The 20,062-nt window shown below is 44.9% G+C and overlaps 1 protein-coding gene across 1 annotated transcript in view; it reads left to right on the forward strand.

Moving 5' to 3' along the window:
• The first annotated feature begins 1,565 nt into the window (after window positions 1–1,565).
• cdk14 (cyclin-dependent kinase 14) overlaps window positions 1,566–20,062 on the forward strand; it is a 173,830-nt gene continuing 155,333 nt past the window's right edge. The window contains exons 1-2 of the mRNA XM_042106533.1: window positions 1,566–1,976; window positions 4,790–4,821. Of these exons, the coding sequence (XP_041962467.1) occupies window positions 1,883–1,976; window positions 4,790–4,821 (126 nt within the window). The 5' untranslated portion in view covers window positions 1,566–1,882. The remainder of the gene's footprint in view (window positions 1,977–4,789; window positions 4,822–20,062) is intronic.

The following is a 20,062-nucleotide window of genomic DNA, read 5'->3' on the forward strand; positions in this document are numbered from 1 at the left end:
CATATTTGGTATTCTGGTGGAAGGTGCAGCATCACTGAAGTTTGACCTGTGCATGTGTGCAGATGTGCGCATGCATGGCCCCACATGCTAATGTATTCTAGATGCTTTGGTATAACCATGGCAGAACCGTCCTAGGCAATTTGCAATGCAGATGCTCTATCTCTGGTCAGCATAAGCATGTTCTGATGTAGGGAGAAGTGGCCAGTCAGGGCGAGTCAGTAGTCAAGTCATGATGATGAGCAAGCCTAGTCGACTGCACACTGGCAGGAAAGATGTCTGCCAGGTGCCGCCGCGTCCTTTTTGGAGGTAGGAAAGGAATCATTGTAAAGCTCTACTTACAGACCATCCGCAAAGGCCTGTTCGTATTCACTGTAGATGGCAACTTTTTAAGACTCTTGTGTTTAACATCCTTGTGTCAAATGTTTGGGTCACAGCACAGATACACCAGCACCCATGCATTTAATTTTGGTGCACAGCAGAGGTGTAGTGGTAAAATAAGAGCTGGGTAAACTATGAATTCTGTAATCACGCGGTGGACTGCGCCATGCAGTATCGGATTTTTTAAAAGGCAATCAGAACATGTTTGATGATGGTGGAGGTTATTGTCTAATGTTTATAACAATACCAATGGTATTAAATGATTCCTATAGGTTTGACGAGTGTAGGCTACATTTTGAAAATGTGGATAATAAGGTGTGATTTGTTTAATGTTAAAAGTTTCAATTGAATAAACTATTTTGAGAGGTGGATAAACTGCGTTTACTTGAGTTTAGCCTCCACTACATCCCTGGTGCACTATGCAAATAGGTATTTCTCTGTTCAGTTGTGCGTCAGATCCTCTGCATTAGCCGCAGCAGTGCATTTTAATGGTAGTGCATTTTTATGACAGGTCAGGCCAATCGGATGCGCCCATTCTTGCATTTGAGAGGGATTGCTATGGATATTTGAGGGTAAACCGTTTGTATTGTGACAGCTCTTGTATTATCTCATCTGGTAGACATTAATAACCTCTCACAGACTGGAAAAAGGGGTCAACTGAAACCCCATCCTATGACTACCCTGTCCTATACAGTAAATGTGTTCCATCATGTTGTCAATAGGTAGGCCTACATGTTTTTTTACAGGTTGTCACATGTTTTACGGTATTCTGATATCGGGAAAGCATAAGGATGAAAATGGCAATACTTGTTGTGCTTTGTCATGTAACACTTTCAGAGTAGCCTAATATTCACACCACCCATCCTACCATTATTTTGCCGACTTTCCAACCGCCTACCTAACCAAAACAGGCGTGTGGTTGTCCAGCTTCACCCTTATAAAAAATAAATAAAAAAGCTGTCCCTCTGTCCTGCCCTTATCAACCTGAATTTCGAAATCCTTTGCATGAGCACATTACTCAGTGATGCTTGCCGGTTAATGGAAAAATCGACGGCTGACACAGCCAATCAGATTGTTTTTTACATTGGTCCTTGGCCAATACTTGTGAAGTGTAGGCGGAGTTTTAACAGAGCGTGTTTTCCTCCCCTCCCTAGACCAAAGAGAATCCCAAAAATGACATCCAGACTGCGAGGGAGCTGAGGAGAGAAGGGGTCAAGTCTTCCAGCTCACGGAGAGCGATTGCAGCGACCTCGAATCAAATTATATATTTTTCCGGAGGTGTTTAGTTTTATCACTCTATTACAACGTTTTGATTTCGGATATGAAGCCCGGTACGAATAGCACCTCAGCAAATATACCGTGAATGCATCACTGACTACTACAACAGCGTTTGGAGAAGAAGAGAGAAAGAAAGAAGAGACTGTACAGCGCAGGAAAAAAAATCCCTTGTTTGAACTCTCTCATTAGTTCTAACAGATACGCTGAGCTCACAGAAGGCTTTGAAATGTGTGACTTATTGCCAGCTTCGCAGCCTGTCGAGAAAATTGGCAAAATGAAGAAGTTGCGAAGAACTTTGTCCGAGAGTTTCAGTCGGATTGGTAAGTTTACTGTCTGTGTCCACTTTCAACTAAAAAAGATGCTGACTCTCACACAACTTGAAGATAACCTTCGCAAAGGAATATATCCACGCTTACTGGAGATAATGTGGTGGTATCAACATGTTTGTTAGCCTTTTGTAGGGTAGCCTAATTAAAATGTTAAAAATTAAGGTGTCGCCTATTAGAAATAATCATAGTAGGCCTAGACTAATCATAAACTAATCATACCTGTTTGTTATGGATTGCAATCCTTGTTGCTTATCAGACATACAATGCACATTGAAGTGTGTATATATTTTTATTATTTAACAACACGATCTTTGTTTTGGTAGCCTTTAATGGACTGGGGTTATAGCTGTAGCCCATTTTATCTCTTGCTCTTTGCTACATTGTTGAGAATCCTGTTGATGCAAGAACACAATGCTATCAGGGCGTCTATTTCCAACTTAATCTGTATGGGTCATATTGCTGACATCAAGATAAATAAGTTATTGTCTGTATGGCGATAAGAAGTGATGTTAACCTACTGGCGATGCACCAGTGTGTCAGTGTTAGATTCTCACCCACTGTCAAATAATGGTTAGCGATGCGAAGAGACGTGCGGGGAAGTAGTCAACAGAGGAATAGTCGATCGGTCTGACATTAAGAATTGAATTTTCTTCACATGAGACTGTGTTTTTTTCGCTTGCTGCAGATTACCATTATCCGCATGGCATGACGGACTGTCCACATCGATTCCTCGCTGTCTGTCCTGCACAGGCGATTTAACAAAGCCCGCTGTGTCATAGTTTGGAGAAGTTTAGTTGCAGGATATAGCCATCCTTCAACATCGCCCTCCACTTCGAACAATAGCCCATTTTTGTTTTATAACCAGTAGCTTCAAGCAATGAAATAGTCAAGCTGACGGAATGTTTGACCATGGCTACTCATTAACATATAAAAGCACAAAATATGCTGGCTACCCGCCGATACGAGGTATAACTAAATCTCCTCGCAGCTGTTGAAGGTAGTCTACTCTGCTGGATTTCATACGCTGGGCCCGTGCGTCATATCACCAGCTGTGGTTCCCTGCCTGTGTCCTTTATGTTAATCAATACAGATAACTTGCCAAGGTTACATGTTAGCCTGCTTAGTCAATTGTGTGAAAAGCAATTCAGCAGAGCACCCTATCTCTCCAGATGACACTCCCTGCCGCCCGCAACACACCGTCCGCGTCCGTCAATCACACGATGCATCTCTTTTCTGGCAATCCATCCCTTTCGACTCATACATCATCCCGTTGCCCAAGAGCCGGGGTGAATTGAGAGGTGGATGCGGCCTTTTGTGTGTCTTCTGTCTGGTTGACTCAAATTTCATGCTTTGCTGTGCTCTGTTTCAAGAAAACCCCTTTCATCCTTAAAGCCTCTAAATGCAAATTCAAATTGGCCTACCCAGGGATTGCGAATGTGGTTTTCATGTGCACAGAGAATATAAAAAAAGACTGCGGGAAACAGTATAGACCTGAGCTTCTCAGATGTTTTGCTTGCTTTGGACACTTCAATTTATTCTCCCGACTCACACATTTGGATGAGTTTTCGAGTTGAGAAGGATGCCCAATAAAATGGCCTATTGCGTTGCGCTTGGAAGCAAGCTGTTTGATGTGTGTGTGTGTGTGTGTGCGTGTGTGTGTGTGCGGGCGGGCGCGCGGGCGCGCGCGCACATCATGAATTCTGTCAACTCGTTCATCTCCGCGCATTTGGCGTTTGTCTCAATAGAATATGCCGTGCAGATTACTCCTGCATTGTTGCTTAATTTGTCTGATTAGCGTTCTTGAGATTTCAATGTTGTATTCATCAACACATCTGTCTCTGAGCCGCATGTATTCAGGGCGCGCGGGAAACCTGTGGTGCCCAACCGGATAGGTGCTATCCGCTGCTGTGGATGCTGCATAAGTGTGGTATTGAATGTCCGTGCAATTAACTTGTAATGAGCTACGCTGCGGCTGATTTATTTCCGCCTTGTATTGTGGAATTTAAATCCTGAATAACTCAACAGTTTGCGTTGGTTATCTGTTCCCAACAGAGGGAGTGACACATTATGGTCCGTTGATTGTTGGAGTTGTCGTTTGGAAACAAAAGCAAGGATATAAATAAGTCATTTTGAAAATGACAAAGTAAAATGTATAATTTATTGTAGAGCCCTGCCCTCAGCCAAGGCAGGCAGACACATATATTAATGTCTTGTCTTGATATCAAAGACAACTTTCTGATCTATGTTGTTGGACAACCCTATAACTGATTGGATGATAATGAAAATGTTCCTATTGATGATTAAAGTTCTCCAGAAAAAAGTGACAATGTTGCTCAATATCAATGGGAATGCTCACAAAGTTATCTTGTGCATCATCAGCTTTAGTTCTACATGAAAAAGGCCAAAGCACCTGCCTCACAACTGCTGTAGTTACCACAAATCCTGATTGTGACTTCCGGTCATTACTCTGTTGAGGAAGGCCATTTAAGAGAGAGAGTGAGTATTGTATCACTCACTGTTCATGAGCTTATCTTAGTGCAGTGGCCAGGGTCAGAATGACTCAGATTCAGAATGCCAATGGATTTACTACTCCTAACAGTTTCACTTATAGATTATAGGCAGCTGTGGTGACTGACATCTTTTGAGATTACAGTACACACACAGAGTCTGTCTCTCTCTCTCTCTCTTTCTCTATCTCTCTCTCTCTCACACACACACACACACACACACACACACACACACACACTTAGTATCAAGCAGTGCTAAAATAACAGTGCTTTTTCTCTCTCTTTCTTCCCTTCAAGCCTTGAAGAAAGAGGACAGTGGCTTTGATGAGGTAAGTCACAGACGGCATGCAACGCTTGAACTCTGGCAAGTTTTCGCAATCTCTCGTGAACTTTGTCTAAGGACCAGTCTACGGTCCTCACCATGTTTAGGAACAGCCTCATTATACAGCATATTACTTATAAGTTGAAGGTTGTAAAGCACTACAAATGTTTAATAGTTTATAGATTGCTACGAAGTAAGTATGCTGTCAGTTATTGTTATATAGCTATAGTGATTGAGTTATAAGTTACTGGTTGTTATATAGGTATTTTGAGTGCATTATAATTTATATGCTGTTATATAGATATAGTGAGTGAATTATAATGTATAGGATCTTATATAGATATTGTGGGTGCATTATAATTCATAGGTTGTTATATAGACATTGTGAGTGCATTATAATTCATAGGTTGTTATATAGATATAGTGAGTGCATTATATGTTGTAGATTGCTATACAGGTATAGTATGAATGGCAATGGCTGGTGTTTAAGTCAGACATACAGCACCAGCCACCCAGCCCAGAGTGCATGCTTGTCTGTCATCACCCTGAATGCCAGCGCACAGGATCTTCTTTTATCACAAGCTCTTCTGCACAGTAATTACTGCCATTGGGACTGTGTGTGTGTGTGTGTGTGTGTGTGTGTGTGTGTGTGTGTGTGTGTGTGTGTGTGTGTGTGTGTGTGTGTGTGTGTGTGTGTGTGTGTGTGTGTGCTTGTTGTGTAGAGGGTACATGCGTTTGGTTTTCAGTGACAGCTGGGTTTAGCTGTTAATGTGCCAGTGTTTTGGGCAGCTGCAAATCTGGTGATCCTATGTTGCTGGGTTGGATGTGTGTGTTTGCATGCTTATATCAATGCACACGTGAAAATCTCCTATGTGGTATGGTTTTGTGTGTGTGTGTGTGTGAAAGAGAGAGAGAGAGAGAGAGAGAGAGAGAGAGATAGGGAGAGATATATAGAGATATAGGGATATATAGACAGATAGAGAGATAGATAAATAGATAGAGAGAGGGAAGGGGGGGGGGGTTCTGGAAAATTCTGCTTGACTGCTCTTTCTTGTTCAAGCATCAATTGGTTCCTTTATCAGCGTTGAGCTAGAGACCGGGTCTGAAATAGCATGGCAGGAGCAATCCTCAGAATGATCTGCAGTCTGAACCATTCAGACTCTCATCCTTCCATCCTAGTGGCAAAAAGAAAGAGAGCTGTTTTTCGCCTTCCTTTCTCCGTGGTTACTGTAGTGTTGGCAGAGCAGCTGAGGATGGAACAGAGTCGTCTGTTCACAGAGCTCATCAATGTTGGGGTAGAGATAGTGACCAATTTAATTTAAAGGTGCTCTAAGCGATGCTACGCGATTTCTAAGCTAAAAAAAAACATTTTTTGTCACATACAGCAAACATTATCTCACCATCTGCTAGCTGCCTGTGTCCTGAATACACTGTAAAAAAAACGTGGTCTCTGTGGACAGCCCAGGCTCCAAAAACGCAACAAAAACAACCTGGTCCAACCTGGACCATAAAAACATAATTGTTCCAGCCTATCAACGATGAGATGCATGTTTAGGAGAGTTTCGATTGCATGGGAGGGAGGGGGAGGTAGTAGCAAGCTAACTCGCTACTACCTTTGTTTGAACGTCAACAGAACGTCCAACATCGCTTAGAGCGCCTTTAATTGCTCTGATTGTGTGTGTGTGTGTGTGTGTGTGTGTGTGTGTGTGTGTGTGGGTGTGTGTGTGTGTGTGTGTGTGTGTGTGAAAGTATTAACTCATTTACAGTACATTTTCTGTGATATTTGCAATGAACATGACAATGTACGACAGGTAATGCCATCTCTTCACTCCGCTATTGACTGGACTGTATGCTGTTAATGGAAGCACAGTTCCATTAACAGCATACAGTCCACAGAACCTACAGTTTGTTATTATCAGATGTCACTATTAAACAAATGGAAATGATAACTGGGTTACCACAGTTTGTTATTATCAGTCGTCACTAATAAACAGGGGATTGATAACTGGAATTTAAAAGGTTCCTGCCTACTATTCATTAGGATTCATATTTGATTGCTGCATCAATATTAGAGATGATTTTAAGTGGACAAATGTTATGGAGATGCCTGAGGCCATGCAGGCTTTAGTGTTTGAAGGAGAGTCAGTGACACCCTGTGTCCTCTGTATAGTTCATGAGGTCTGATTTTCATCGTGAGTGTTAGGCAGCGACTCTGTGTGTGTGTGTGTGTGTGTTGACCGCATGTTGGCACATCTCTGCTTTACCACCCATGAGTATTATGGATCTATCACAAACACTTTCTCACACACATGCACGCAGATGCACACACATGCACACAAGCACACACACACACAAACACCACCAGTCATCCTCAGGGAGTGGATGTCACACTTAATAGCTAATTAAGTCAACACACCCACTCAATTAATATGGCTATCACTTTCTCTCGCTCCTTCTGTTTCCATCTCTATCACTCTCTCTCTTCCCCTACCCCCCACCCCCCATCCCCCTCTCTCTGTGAGGTCTTCATGTAGCAGAGAACTGAGTGCATGAAGCATTCTCACTCGCTCTCCTGAGCCACCCGTCACTACTAGTTAGGCCTCAGTGAGCATCTCTCTTCCTCTTTTTTTTCTCTCTTCCCCTCGCTCACATGCTCTTCTTCTCTCTGTCTTCATGCCATTCTCTCTCTCTCGCTCTCTCTCTTCTCTCTATTTCCCTCTGTCCTTCGCCTTTGTATCTCTGCCTTTCCACAGAGGAATGATTTGAGCTTAAGAAGAGCCTTTGACACACTTGCTTTCTTTTCTCTCTCTCTCTCTCTCTCTTTCTTTTCTCTCTCTCTCTCATTCCCTCTCTCTTTCTTTTTTCTATCTCTCTTCGCCCACTTCCGCCACTCATCACTCTTTACGCTCTCACTGAAATCCTCTCTTGTCCCTCTCTCTCTCTCTCTCTTCCTTGTTTTTTTGCAGTATTGGCATGCACATGTAAAATGCAGTGAGATGCAGAAAGAGTCAGATAATTCAATGAGTGAATCGACAAGAAAAATGCTACAAGCTCCTTACTCTCTAGCTTACGCGGTTCCTCCAGACCTAGTCAGCCTTTTTGTCTAGCTTGGCCCCCTCTCTCTTCCCTAATTTACCCATCCATCAATGCCAGTGTTTTTGGTTTTGTCTGTATTTTATTGTGTCTTCCACCTGCTTTATTCCACTGTCTTGGTTGCCCTTTTGTCTTTTTTGGGGGACGCCAGACAAAGCAGTGGCTTGATATCTTTCTGGCTCTGTGCTCTGGTGTCATTGTCATAAATGATTCAGTGTTTGTGTTTGTCTGGTTGTATGTGAGGGAGTATGTGATCAGGTTTGTGTGTGTGTGCGTGTCTGGATATCTCCCTAAATGTTACTTCAAGGTTGTGTGTGTGTGTGTGTGTGTGTGTGTATGTGTGTGTGTGTGTGTGTGTGTGTGTGTGTGTGTGTGTGTGTGTGTGTGTGTGTGTGTGTGTATGTGAATTATGCATCATTCAGCTGGTTTTTGTAAGCATTTGTAATCACAAAGGCGAGGTGCGGCGTTCTCCCTTCCTCCTCCTGCCATGGCTGGCTGCTTCTAAATACCCCGTGCTGTAATTAGCTCAGCTTTAACGTCGCAGGAAATTAGCTCTCTTCAATCGCCCGTTATTTTCAACAACGGCCGATCCGTGAGAACGCTACCTGCACCCAAAACGTTCCCTTGGCAGAGTGCTAAAACGGGCTCAGTTGAAGCGTGCCGAGAGCGCAGCTCTCATGCCCCGGGAACAGAGCAGGACCCCACCGGCTATAAGCGGTTTCAGGGCCGTTGGAGGAAATATGTCAAGAATCCGACTGGGGAAAGTAGCGTTTCCTGTGCCAGAGGCGGAGAGACTGTGTCGGGGTGAGGGGGTTGAAGGGGGCCGGGGGTGGGGGTTGTCCCGCTTCCTCTGAAATGAAAACAAAACAAAACAAAGTGTCTTATTGCTTATGGAGCTAACTGTGTTAAATCAGAGGAGATCAGATCTCAACAAAGGTGGGCTTAATGCTAGGTGCGCGATGGGGGGGGTCCAGGGGTTTGTGCCAAAGGGCAGAGGATACTGGACCTGCAGGACATTGGCGCTATCGTCTCAGTAGCCCCACACAAGCTCTTACACAGGCAAGGGTCAGATCTGCAAAAGGAATACAACATCCATACAGGATATAGTCTTAAATAAGGCATGCAAACATTGCGCTCACCATGCAGAGGTGGATATGTGCGCACACACACACAAACACACACACACTACAGGCAACTAATATCTGCAGACTCAGCAGAATGTCTTTGTTGAAGGAAGACAAAAGAGACAGCTGTAAGAGGAGGGAGGCAAAGATGGAAAACATAATCCAAAAGAGAAAGAATGTGTGTTTTGGGCTTTCTGCTCTGTGTGTGTGTGTGTGTGTGTGTGTGTGTGTGTGTGTGTGTGTGTGTGTGTGTGTGTGTGTGTGTGTCTGCGAATGAGAGCAAGAGAGAGAGAGAGAAAGAAAGTTTGTGTGCGTGTATGGGTCTGTGTGTGTGTGTGTGTGTTCTCAGAGGGGGGATCTGGTTCTCAGAGGTCTCTGTGATGTGGTGTGTGACTCAGCAGGATGTTGAGGTTCACATGGATGCTGAGACGCACATTCCTGTCCTTATGATTCAGCTCCTCTGCTGGAACTTTGATGAGTGTGTGTGGGTGTGTGTGTGTGTGTGCGTGTGCTTGTGTGTGTGTGTGTGTGTGTGTTTGCGCACATGTGTCTGTTTCTGTGTATGTCTACCCATGTGTTTTTCTGTGCATGTGCAAATGTACAGTGTATACAAGGAATTTGGTCCCTGCATTTATCCCATCCGTGAATTAGTGAATACACAGAGCACACAGTGAACACACAGTGAGGTGAAGCACACACTAACCCAGAGCAGTGAGCTGCGGCACTCAGGGAGCAGTGAGGGGTTAGGTGCCTTGCTCAAGGGCACTTCAGCCATTCCTACTGGTCGGGGATCGAACAAGCAACCCTTCAGTTCCAAGCCCGAAGCCCTAACCAGTAGGCGACGACTGCCCCATCATATATCATGACTGTATCATGTATACATTTATCTGTCTGTGCATTTGTTTATACATGCAGTAGCCTACCTTGTATGGCAACATTGCTGTGTTTTGGTATGCAGCCTGCCTGAAGAGCCTGCAAATGTTAGCACATCTTCATAGCGCAGCCATTGTTCCAGTGAGGACCAAAGAGTCTTGGTAATTAGCATTTATCAGCTTTTGAGGACTTGACCTCCCTGACCCATCTTACTCCAGGGATGTGTGGCGATCAATGGCACCAATTCAGCCAGGGAATACAGGAATAATAAGATGGATATCTTAATCTAAAGTCACAGACACACACACACACACACACACACACACACACACGCACACACACACACACACACACACACACACACACACACACACACACATACACACACCGGGCGATGGCAGTGAGGGAGATGGGCATTTCTCTGGCTCAGCAGCTCAGTGCTCAGCTGTGCTCCCTGGCCTGTCACTTAAGGGAGTACAGGGCCGCACGAGAGTGACCCCATTCCTCTGTCCCCACACTTGCGCTTCCCTCAGCCTCTCCCTGCGACATGTGTGTCCAGTGCAGTCAGCCCACCAACACACGTGCCTACCTCAATGTTAGCCCTTGCCTACACACCTCTCTCTTTCTTTTCTCTCTCCCTCTCTTTCACTCTCACACAGTAGAAAAGCTCTCTAGAAGAATTCAGTGTGTGTGTGTGTGTGTGTGTGTGTGTGTGTGTAGGATTGTTTGCGTGTGTGAGGGGTGTTGTGTGTAAATGTGTTGAGTGTGGTTTTGTGTTCACCAAATGAAAGCTCACATGGTTGATTGGTTTGATTAAGCGGAAGCCATTTATCATCGTCATCATAGCACAAAAGGCATCAAGACATGTAACTGAATTAGTGCAAGTTTCTATGTGTGGTGTTTATGTGTGTATGTATTTGTGTGATCGAGTACTCTGTCTATAGTGCCCTCACTCCTTCACACACACTTTCACATACACACACACACACACACACACACACACACACACACACACACACACACACACACACACACAAACACACACACACACAGTCACCCTTGCTAGCTGCTAATGGGTACCCTGATGCTCTGGGACTTGCCTGTTAAATAACTGGCTGGGATGGACTGCTTTAATGCTGGAAGAATGGCCTGTGTTCTCCAAAATGGCTGCCGTTTAGCAGGAAGTCCCTGGGGGTTAAGAAGACAGCTGCTAGAATGGTCGCATTGTCAGAGACTGTTTTGCTACAGTGACTGCTTTCTGTGTGCAAAGAGAAAGAGAATGAGTTTGTGTCTCCGTGTGTATCAGCCTGCATGAGTAGCCTGTATGGTTGTGTGTCTGTGTGTGTGTGCGCACGTGCATGTGTGTGTGCGCATGTGTGCAGCTGTGTGTGCTGTTAGCAGTGATCTGACTGCATAGGACATGGCTGCATGTGTGGCATATTGCACATTGCTGTTAAGCAAAACAAATGTGTCCTTCATGGGCATCCTCCACAGCAACTGCACGGCTCTGAAGGTCAGTCTGCAGGTAGCACGCCACTCTTCATCATTTATAACTGCCTTAGGCGACTGGAGATCTTGTGTATTTCAGTATGGAATAAATAAATGCTTTTATAAATTCTCACTTCCACCCCTCCCCCCTTCTCCACTCTCGTGTCACCCTCTCTCTCTCTGTCTCTCCCTGTATCTCTCTGTCTCTCTCTCTCTCTCTCTCTCTCTATATATATATATATATATATATATATATATTATATTATTTATTTATTTATTTATTTTTTCCCTGTCTCTCATTTTGTCAGATGAGAACTTCATTATCTATTCTCAGCTGAGTTGGTGTCTGGCACATATTTCACTTTCACATGTTAGGTGTCAAAATGAGGGATCTATTGAGTAACTGGTTTAAAAATGGTTTTACACAGATGATGAGAGGGCATAAATGAATCTGGCCCTACAGGAGGAGAAGGCGAATAAACTGATTTTTTGATGTATGTTATTGTAAACCTGTTAGGCAGGTGTCATTGCAACACAAAGGAACATGGGTAAGTCTCTCAGACGTTTCTGGCTTGAGCAGCGAGTGATAAGAAGCTTGAAACAAGGTTGTTAATATGTGAGGGACAGTGTGTCTGTGTGTGTGTGTGTGTGTGTGTGTGTGTGTGTGTGTGTGTGTGTGTGTGTGTGTGTGAGAGTGAGAGAGTGAAAGAGAGAGAGAGAGAGAGTGTGTGTGTATTTGTGTCAGTGTTGGTGTAAGGATGTTGGAAGCATGTAAAGTGTGGAGAGAGTGTGTGTGGATCTTGGACACAAATCAGGAGGGTGGAAAGGAATGTAGTTTGGAGTGTTTTATCTGGCAGTGGATGTGTGTGTGTGTGTGTGTGTGTGTGTGTGCAGACATGCCTGCACAAATGGGTGTGTTTTCGGGATGTGTCGCTGTATGTGGGGGTGTGTGTGTGGGGGTGTGTGTGTGTGTGTGCGAGAGAGAGAGAGAGAGAGAGAGAGAGAGCAGACCAGACCAATGAATTAAAGCATAAATGCTATCTCTTTTCTCTAGCCTTAAGTATCATCAGCCGGTTCAGCTGACACACACACACACACACAAAGCACATACATTGAAAAGAAGTGTTAAAAATCAGCCAGTGTAGGGTGGAAATTGAATGTGTGTCGCAGTTCACAGGCGGATCCCGTGTGCTGATGTTTTTCATTTGATGGTGGGCGCGATGGAAAGTGACATCCTTAATATCCCATCATCTGGTTTCCTGTTCCATCACTGGCTTATAATGAAGTGTGAACTCCATCCAAACGTGATGAAACTGTCATATCCAGCTTGCCACTGCATTTGTTGTGTCTGTATATGTCTGTGTCTGTGTCTGTCTGCGTGTGTGTGTCTGTATGTGCATGTGTGTGTGTGTGTGTGTGTGTGTGTGTGTGTGTGTGTGTGTGTGCGCACGTATGTGTGTGTGTGTGTGTGCACATGTGTGTGTGTGTATGTGTGTGTGTGCACATGTGTGTGTGTGTGTGTATGTGTGTGTGTGTGTGTGCACGTATGTGTGTGTGTGTGTGTGTGTGTGTGTGTGTGTGTGTCTGCACACTTGCATGCTTACCTGCCTGTCCACTCTCCATCCAGATGTTTGCCACTGATTGCTTGGGGATTCCATTGATTGCTGTGCCCTACATCCAATTTTCAAGGTGTTGGCTAGTGAGGGAAACGTGCTCTTTGTCCTTCAATTAAAGGCAGGAACCTAGCTTTTCATATCAGCCCTGCACCAAAGCTCCAGGTCCCAGCTTCTTTAAGGTCAAGAGAGAGAGAGAGAGATCAGGGAAAGAATGAATCAGTATTCCCCGAGTCTCCGGTTCCTCTGGTGGGGGGGCACGGCGTTGATTAGAGTGTGCCCCCTACCCTTCTCCATCTTTTCCTCTGATAAGGCCGCGGTGCTGCCTGCAGGCCCATTGATTCGGCTAGCCAATGTCAGTCTTCCGTCTCGGACACACTCCAAAAGATTACAGCCCCTGGCACAGACCCCGGTGTACCAGAACTCTTTTCCTCCTCTTAATAACTGGTGAGACCAGAGGTCTGCTTCTGCTGCTCTCCATGGTACTCAGGACTGCGTTCTGTATTCTGGGCAGGCCAGGCAAGGAGAAGGCTGTGTAGGAGAGCAGAACACTGAGAAGTTCTTAGAAAGTTCCAGAACAGCTCAGACTGATGGCTGTGCTTTTGCTGTGCCACTGGTGACTGTTATGAGACGTACTGTATCCTACGGTTCAGAAAAGGTTTTTTAATCAGCTCTAATAGTTAAGCTTTTTCTCTTCAGTTCAAATCCATTACTAATGCTGTTGTCATATGAATGTGATTGGTTTTTGGTTTGGTTTCAGATGTTGGTTTGATAGAAAAAAATGTATCAGATGCTGGTTTGACAGAAAAAAAGTAGTTTTAGCTTAACTGTGAACGTGTTGACCTATAGAAATGTTCTATTAGTATCCATGAGAACATTTATCAGATTGAGTGGTTGGGTGCCTCGTGTCCATGGTGATAAGCAGACAGCTGACATCTTGGTCGCCCACAGCCTAAGCACCAGCTTTGGAGCTCTCTGTTTCTTCTAGAGGGTTGTACTGAGTGGCACATTACACCCCCCCCCCACACACACACACACACACACACACTCTTCCTACCCTCATATATCTCTTCAATAAAGAGGCCTTAAGTTGAGTTCCCCACACTTCCCCACACTTCCATCGCTTCCTCATCCGGCCCAGAGGCCTAAGCTGCTTAGCCCAACGATCACATACAGAAATGATGAAATGGAGTTTCTCTTAAGCCCTAGAAGAGGACCACGATGTGTCGGTTTGGATGAGCTCATCGCAGAGGAGGGGAGTCAAATCTTGTCCAAGAGCTCAAGCTCACATTGGGCCTCCCTCCAGTGACACCAGTGATTTCATTAACCGTGTGGGGGAATGTTAAATGAAACTTCTGGAATGTAACATTACATTACATTACATTACATTACATTACATTTGGCTGACGCTTTTTAGCCAAAGCGACTAACAACATAGTAAACAGTTTAAGTTTTAGAGCAGTTCTCAACAATTGAACATAATGCAATTCCAGTGATTAGTTTACTTATTAGCTTATTAGCTTCATTATACTTGAGTGATGTATAAGTTCTTTGTATGCAGTGCAAATGTTTTAGGAACATCTAAAACAATGCTGGAAAAGTGAGGATACTTTTAAAATGACATGAACAAACAAACATAATGAATTAGCAACATACATAGTGCAAAACAGTTTTTGGAAAAACTATATGTGACACTAATGCAGAAGAAACAAAAATATCTTAAGATAAATACAAAAAAACTCTTGCTCAGTGTGTGTCTCTTGCTGTAATCTATGGTTGGTTGTGTCTGTGTTTGTAGGTTACTGATGTCGATGTCCTGCGTTGTTGCTGTTTGTTGTGTCTGTTTGTAGGTTACTGATGCCGTTGTCCTGCGTTGTGGCTGGTTGTGTGTGTGTTTATAGGTTACTGATCCTGTTGTCTATGTTGTGACTGTTAGTTGTGTCTGTTTATAGGTTACTGATCCCGTTGTCCTGCATTGTGGCTGTTTGCTGTGTCTGTGTTTGTACTGTAGGTTACTGGTGTTGTTGTCCTGCGTTGTGGCTGTTGTTTGTGTCTGTTTGTAGGTTACTGATATCGTTGTCTGGGGGGTTGTGGCTGTTGGTTGTGTGTGTGTTTGTAGGTTACTGATGTCGTTGTCCTGCATTGTGGTTGAGGGTTGTTGTGTCTGGGTTTGTAGGTTACTGATGTCGTTGTCCTGCATTGTGGCTGTTGGTTGTGTGTGTGTTTGTAGGTTACTGATGTCGTTGTCCTGCATTGTGGCTGTTGATTGTGTGCTGATCTGCGCCTCAGCGTGAGAGACAGGCCTCGGCTCCCACAGGCTCCGACCGCACGGACCACCTGCAAAGCCAACAGATCTCTCAACGCTCTCACGTCCTGTTGCATGATGGGAATTTTCTCCAGTGAGCAGGGAGCTCTGAACTCCTTTTGTCTGTCACTTGTGCGTCACATTCTGTTGCTTTTTGTCTCTTTTGTTTCCTCTCCGTTCTTTTTTTCTAATCTCTCATTCTTTTCTGTTGAATTGTGTATGTGTGTGTGTGTGTGTGTGTGTGTCTGTGTGTGTGTGTGTCCGTGTGTGTGTGTCTGTCTGTGTGTGTGTGTGTGTGTCTCTGTGTGTGTGTGTGTGTGTGTGTGTGTGTATGTGTGTGTGTGTCATTTTGGCAGCTCTCCCGTTGTGTTTGTTTCTCCTGTCACGGTCCTATCTGCTCGCTTTCTATAGTGGCTTTTGCTGCTCTTGTCTCCCCTTCTCTGTCTGTAGTCTTCTTTATTCAGCTCTCCCTTTTATATACAGTCACACGCGACTCACTCGCTCTCTGTTTATGTCTGTGTGTGTATGTGTGTGTGTGTGTCTGTGTGTCTGTCTGTCTGTGTGTGTGTGTGTGTGTGTGTGTGTGTGTGTGTGTGTGTGTGTGTGTGTGTGTGTGTGTGTGTGTGTGTGTGTGAGTGAGTGAGTGAGTGAGTGTGTGTGTGTGTGTGTGTGTGTGTGTGTGTGTGTGTGTGTGTGTGTGTGTGTGTGTGTGCGCGCGCGTGTGCATGTGGCTCACTCCTCACTGCCCCACTCCTTGCCCCATTGCCGTGGTGGGTGGTCTCTCTGCCAGGCTGTTTCGCACCCATCTGAAGCTGGATTATACCCTTTTTCCTTGTCCTGCGCTGCTCTTTGTCCGTGCCATCACACCAACGCCCGATCTCCATGGTTACACTCTCACAACATGCGGTTGGGGCGAAAGACTTTTGTGATGGCCCTCAAAGAAAACGTCCTTGGACCACATTTAACTCTGATCAGGAACATGTGTTCCCACTTTAATTCACAGAAATCTGCCATTTATACGGGAGAAAAATCCTCCTCTGGCTGTCACCCAAATGAAATCCATATTCTTTAGTTTGCTTGCCAGCAAGACTCCCTGTATTTGTTTGGACACATCAAGAGGCTCTGTGTATGTGGTCTCAGCATAATTTAGTCATTCTTCATTATTTAGTCATTCTGCATTATTTAGAGTTATTCTTCTATACCATACGCCGCATCATTTACATCATTCTTCTATACCATACACTGCTTCAATTAGAGTCATTCTTCTATACCATACAATGCATCATTTAGAGTCATATTTCTATACTATACACTGAACCCTAAACATCAACATGTGTATGCTGATGGTTAATCAATTCCCTAGTCCCTATTGTAGTGCCATTGTGATTGCATATAAAATGACTCGCCAATGTGTGTGATTAATGCTCAACGATTTCCCTGGAGGAGAGTTGGGCTTGTGTTACAGCTTATTTTAAGGCCCTGTCCACACGGAGACGCTTTTTGGGTTAAACGCACCGGTTTTGCTTCGTCTTGGCCGATCGTCCAAACGAATCCTGTAAATGCACTGCCCGAAACCGCACTTTTTTGAAACCTGGTCCCAGGGTGGAAAAATCTGAAACCGTAGCCCTTGTGAGTTTGTTTGGACGGCGAAACCACATACTTGCGTATTGATGATGTCATCGCCACACCTCAGCTGCCCTGGACTTGCCACTTTTTTCATACATGACATTACCTACGATTACACTCAGTAGGATAAATATCACAACTGGTGCTGCGCAGCGCCAATAGCTTATGACTTGGTGGACTGAACACTGTTTTTAGCTACTGTCAGTGACGCGAGAGAACTAGTCAGAAGTTATTAGGAAAGTGCGGTGTAAGTTTAAATTAATTTGTGCGTAGTGCCGGTGTCATTCATTTATTTTACATGTCTTACAACGTAAATAAATGCATTCATAGCCTAGTGAAGTCAGATATGAGCATACAAAGACACTTTAATACTCACGTTAAGCCTATGGTAGATGCGCACTAAATGCGAATGCGCGATTTGATGCAGGCAAAAGTATCGACTGTTACTAGCGAAGGTATTATAGCAACATTATAAATGTGGCGACGGAATAGCCTAGAACTTGGGTAGGCCTAGCGTTTAGTAGCCTATGCACTTGCGGTGATATCCAAAACTAATGTGAATCGCGGACTATCCTACAACCAAAGAAAGTAAAGGAGATTATTTGTACCTGCGTTAGCCAAATAAAGGACGGGACGGCACCCTTCACAAACCGTAAAAATTAAGTTTATTAGTTTTACAGTTGACTACAGTTGACAGTTCACTATCAGTCCACACAAACAATTCTGGTTTCCTTGTACTAGCCATTTTCGTCGTAGCCTATTCTGTCTGTTTGTATAGCCTACAGCGCGCAAGCTTTGGTCAATTTCTGTAAAGAAACAGTGCCATCTATAGGCCTGGGATATGAAGTAACGTGTTGAGTCGTGTTGAGATGGATCCGTTTGGACGCAAATATTCTTGATACGGTTCAAGGGAAGACGGAGGAAAAAAAGATCGGTTTGGTACGTGAGGACTAGGCCTAAGACAGGCATTACCCTGGGCACCTCTTGTCAGGTGGGTCCTGCATGGCGGTAATGGATGTCTGGCAGGGGGAAGGCCAGGAGTGGAGAAATAATCACTTTCTGATTGATCTGTTCGGTGCTGTGTCACACCGCCATTTATCAACTGCTCCTCCAGGAGCCTTGTCACGGCAGGAGCTCTTTTATCACTTTTCCACTTTTTTCATCCCTCTGTTTTTGACTTTCAAGTGTGATCACACGCCCTTGTTGGAAAGTGATAAAACTGAGCTTGAGAAAGTGCGAAAACTTACAACTAGATGGTGTGACTTACCTCATCAGGACGAGAGGATTTGTATCCATTTGTATTCAAAGCTGCTCTCTCAATAGGAACACAGGTGACCAGAACGAGGTGTTTTGTTGTTGCTTGTGAAGATGTTTATGTTTATTTATTTATTTTTGCGTGTGTTTGGTCTGTGCTGCGTGAGCGTGGCTTTGTGTGAGACTCTCGAGGTCGCGCCACTCAGCTTAGAGAGTCACTCGGAGGCGTTTGTGTGCCAGGATGCATCCCACCTCATCCCACCTCTCTGCCAGGATGCGTCCAACCAGGGGAGTGCCTGTGCCCTTTAGCGAGGTGGGTGGGAGAGCGGGAGGGATATATTAACAGATACCCATGACAGCTCCTCTCTCCTTGCAGAGCTTCTGCCTGGCCATGGTCATCACACTACCACCAGCCCTGCATTACTCTCTTTCTCTCTCTCTCTCACTCTATCTTTCTCTCTCCCCTTCAGAGGGCACAAAAAGGGCAGAAGGTAAAGGCAACATCCCTAATTCATCCTCTACTCTCTCTTCCGTTCCCTCTCTCTCCCTTTCTCTCTCTCTCTTCATTTATGTCTGTGTTAATGTGTGTGTAGCTGGCGTTAATGTTTCCAGTTCATTAAAAAGCCATTTCATGCTAGCCTGCTGCGTATTCCCTCATATCAGTCGATGCTGAGAGTAGCTTCTATGCAGATCCACAACTTTAGCTTTTCACTGAACTGGCTGCTCGGTCTCATATCGTCAGTTTCAATCAAGAATCCATTGCACCGTAGCAAATCACCCTATTAAGGTGGCAAGAGTAAGCAGTCTCAGCACGCTAACTGACTCCTGCATAAATCTCCATCAACGTTCAAGCTCTGCTTAGCCTCCCATCATCGTTGCAGGCGGTGACAGATACCTGATCACAGATGCCCGTCACTGTGGCGATGGCTCCGAGGGGTGCCAGCCTGGTCCCTGTCCCGGCACCACATTAATGTGTTTCATAAATACTGGCACTGTCTAAACCCCTCGGTCATTAACCTCCTCTTAATGGCTCCATTGAGAGTCTTTAATGGCTTGAATATTGCGGAGATGTAAAAATGCAAATCCACTGGTACACAGGGCCTGTCATCATCAGGTGGGGTTCGGTGCGAGCGTATTGGCTCAGAGAGGGGAATCGAGTTTGGATTCATCATCTCTGACGGACGGCCATATGTTTGCACTGTGGCGTAGTGTTGGTTTGGCACAGTGGGAAGTGCAGGGGGAAGCAGCGGGTCACTTTGATGTGTCGCGTGTGAGGGAAAGGAGGAGGAAGAGGAGGAGGAGGAGGAGACGTGACTTGGAAGAAGAGTGAAAATGTGGAAAAAGTCAATCAATCTGGACCTTTTCATCTTCCAGCGTGTGTAGGTTAGCTGGATTGACTAGAAATCCACAGTATGCGCTGGTCTTGTTTGATGTAATGAAGGGAGCCTCTGATTGGTGTTTGTGATGGTTTGCTTGGGAGGATGTGAGGTCGACATCGTCTTCACTTGATTGGTTTGTGTGATTCATATTGAGTTACATATATTGTGTCCCCCACTTCAGGACCTCTTCAGGACATCAGGGCTCTTGTTGAAATACATATCAGTCAATCTTTGGATGCAGTTTAAATTCATTTAAATGAGTGAGTTCGTGTGCATGTATGTTTGTGTGTTCGTGTGCATGTATGTGTGTGTGTTCGTGTGCATGTATGTGTGTGTGTTCATGTGCATGTAAGTGCGGACAAGCACGGCCCAGCCTGGGCGCCCTCGACGACCCTCCGACATACACATATCTGGGCGGTCAGGGTGGTCAGGAGGCCATGGTGGGTGGGGGTGGTGGTGGTGGGGGGTGGGGGTGGATAGTTTAGGAAGGTCG

This window comes from Alosa sapidissima, chromosome 10, assembly GCF_018492685.1.
Source record: "Alosa sapidissima isolate fAloSap1 chromosome 10, fAloSap1.pri, whole genome shotgun sequence".
NCBI lineage: Eukaryota > Metazoa > Chordata > Actinopteri > Clupeiformes > Clupeidae > Alosa > Alosa sapidissima.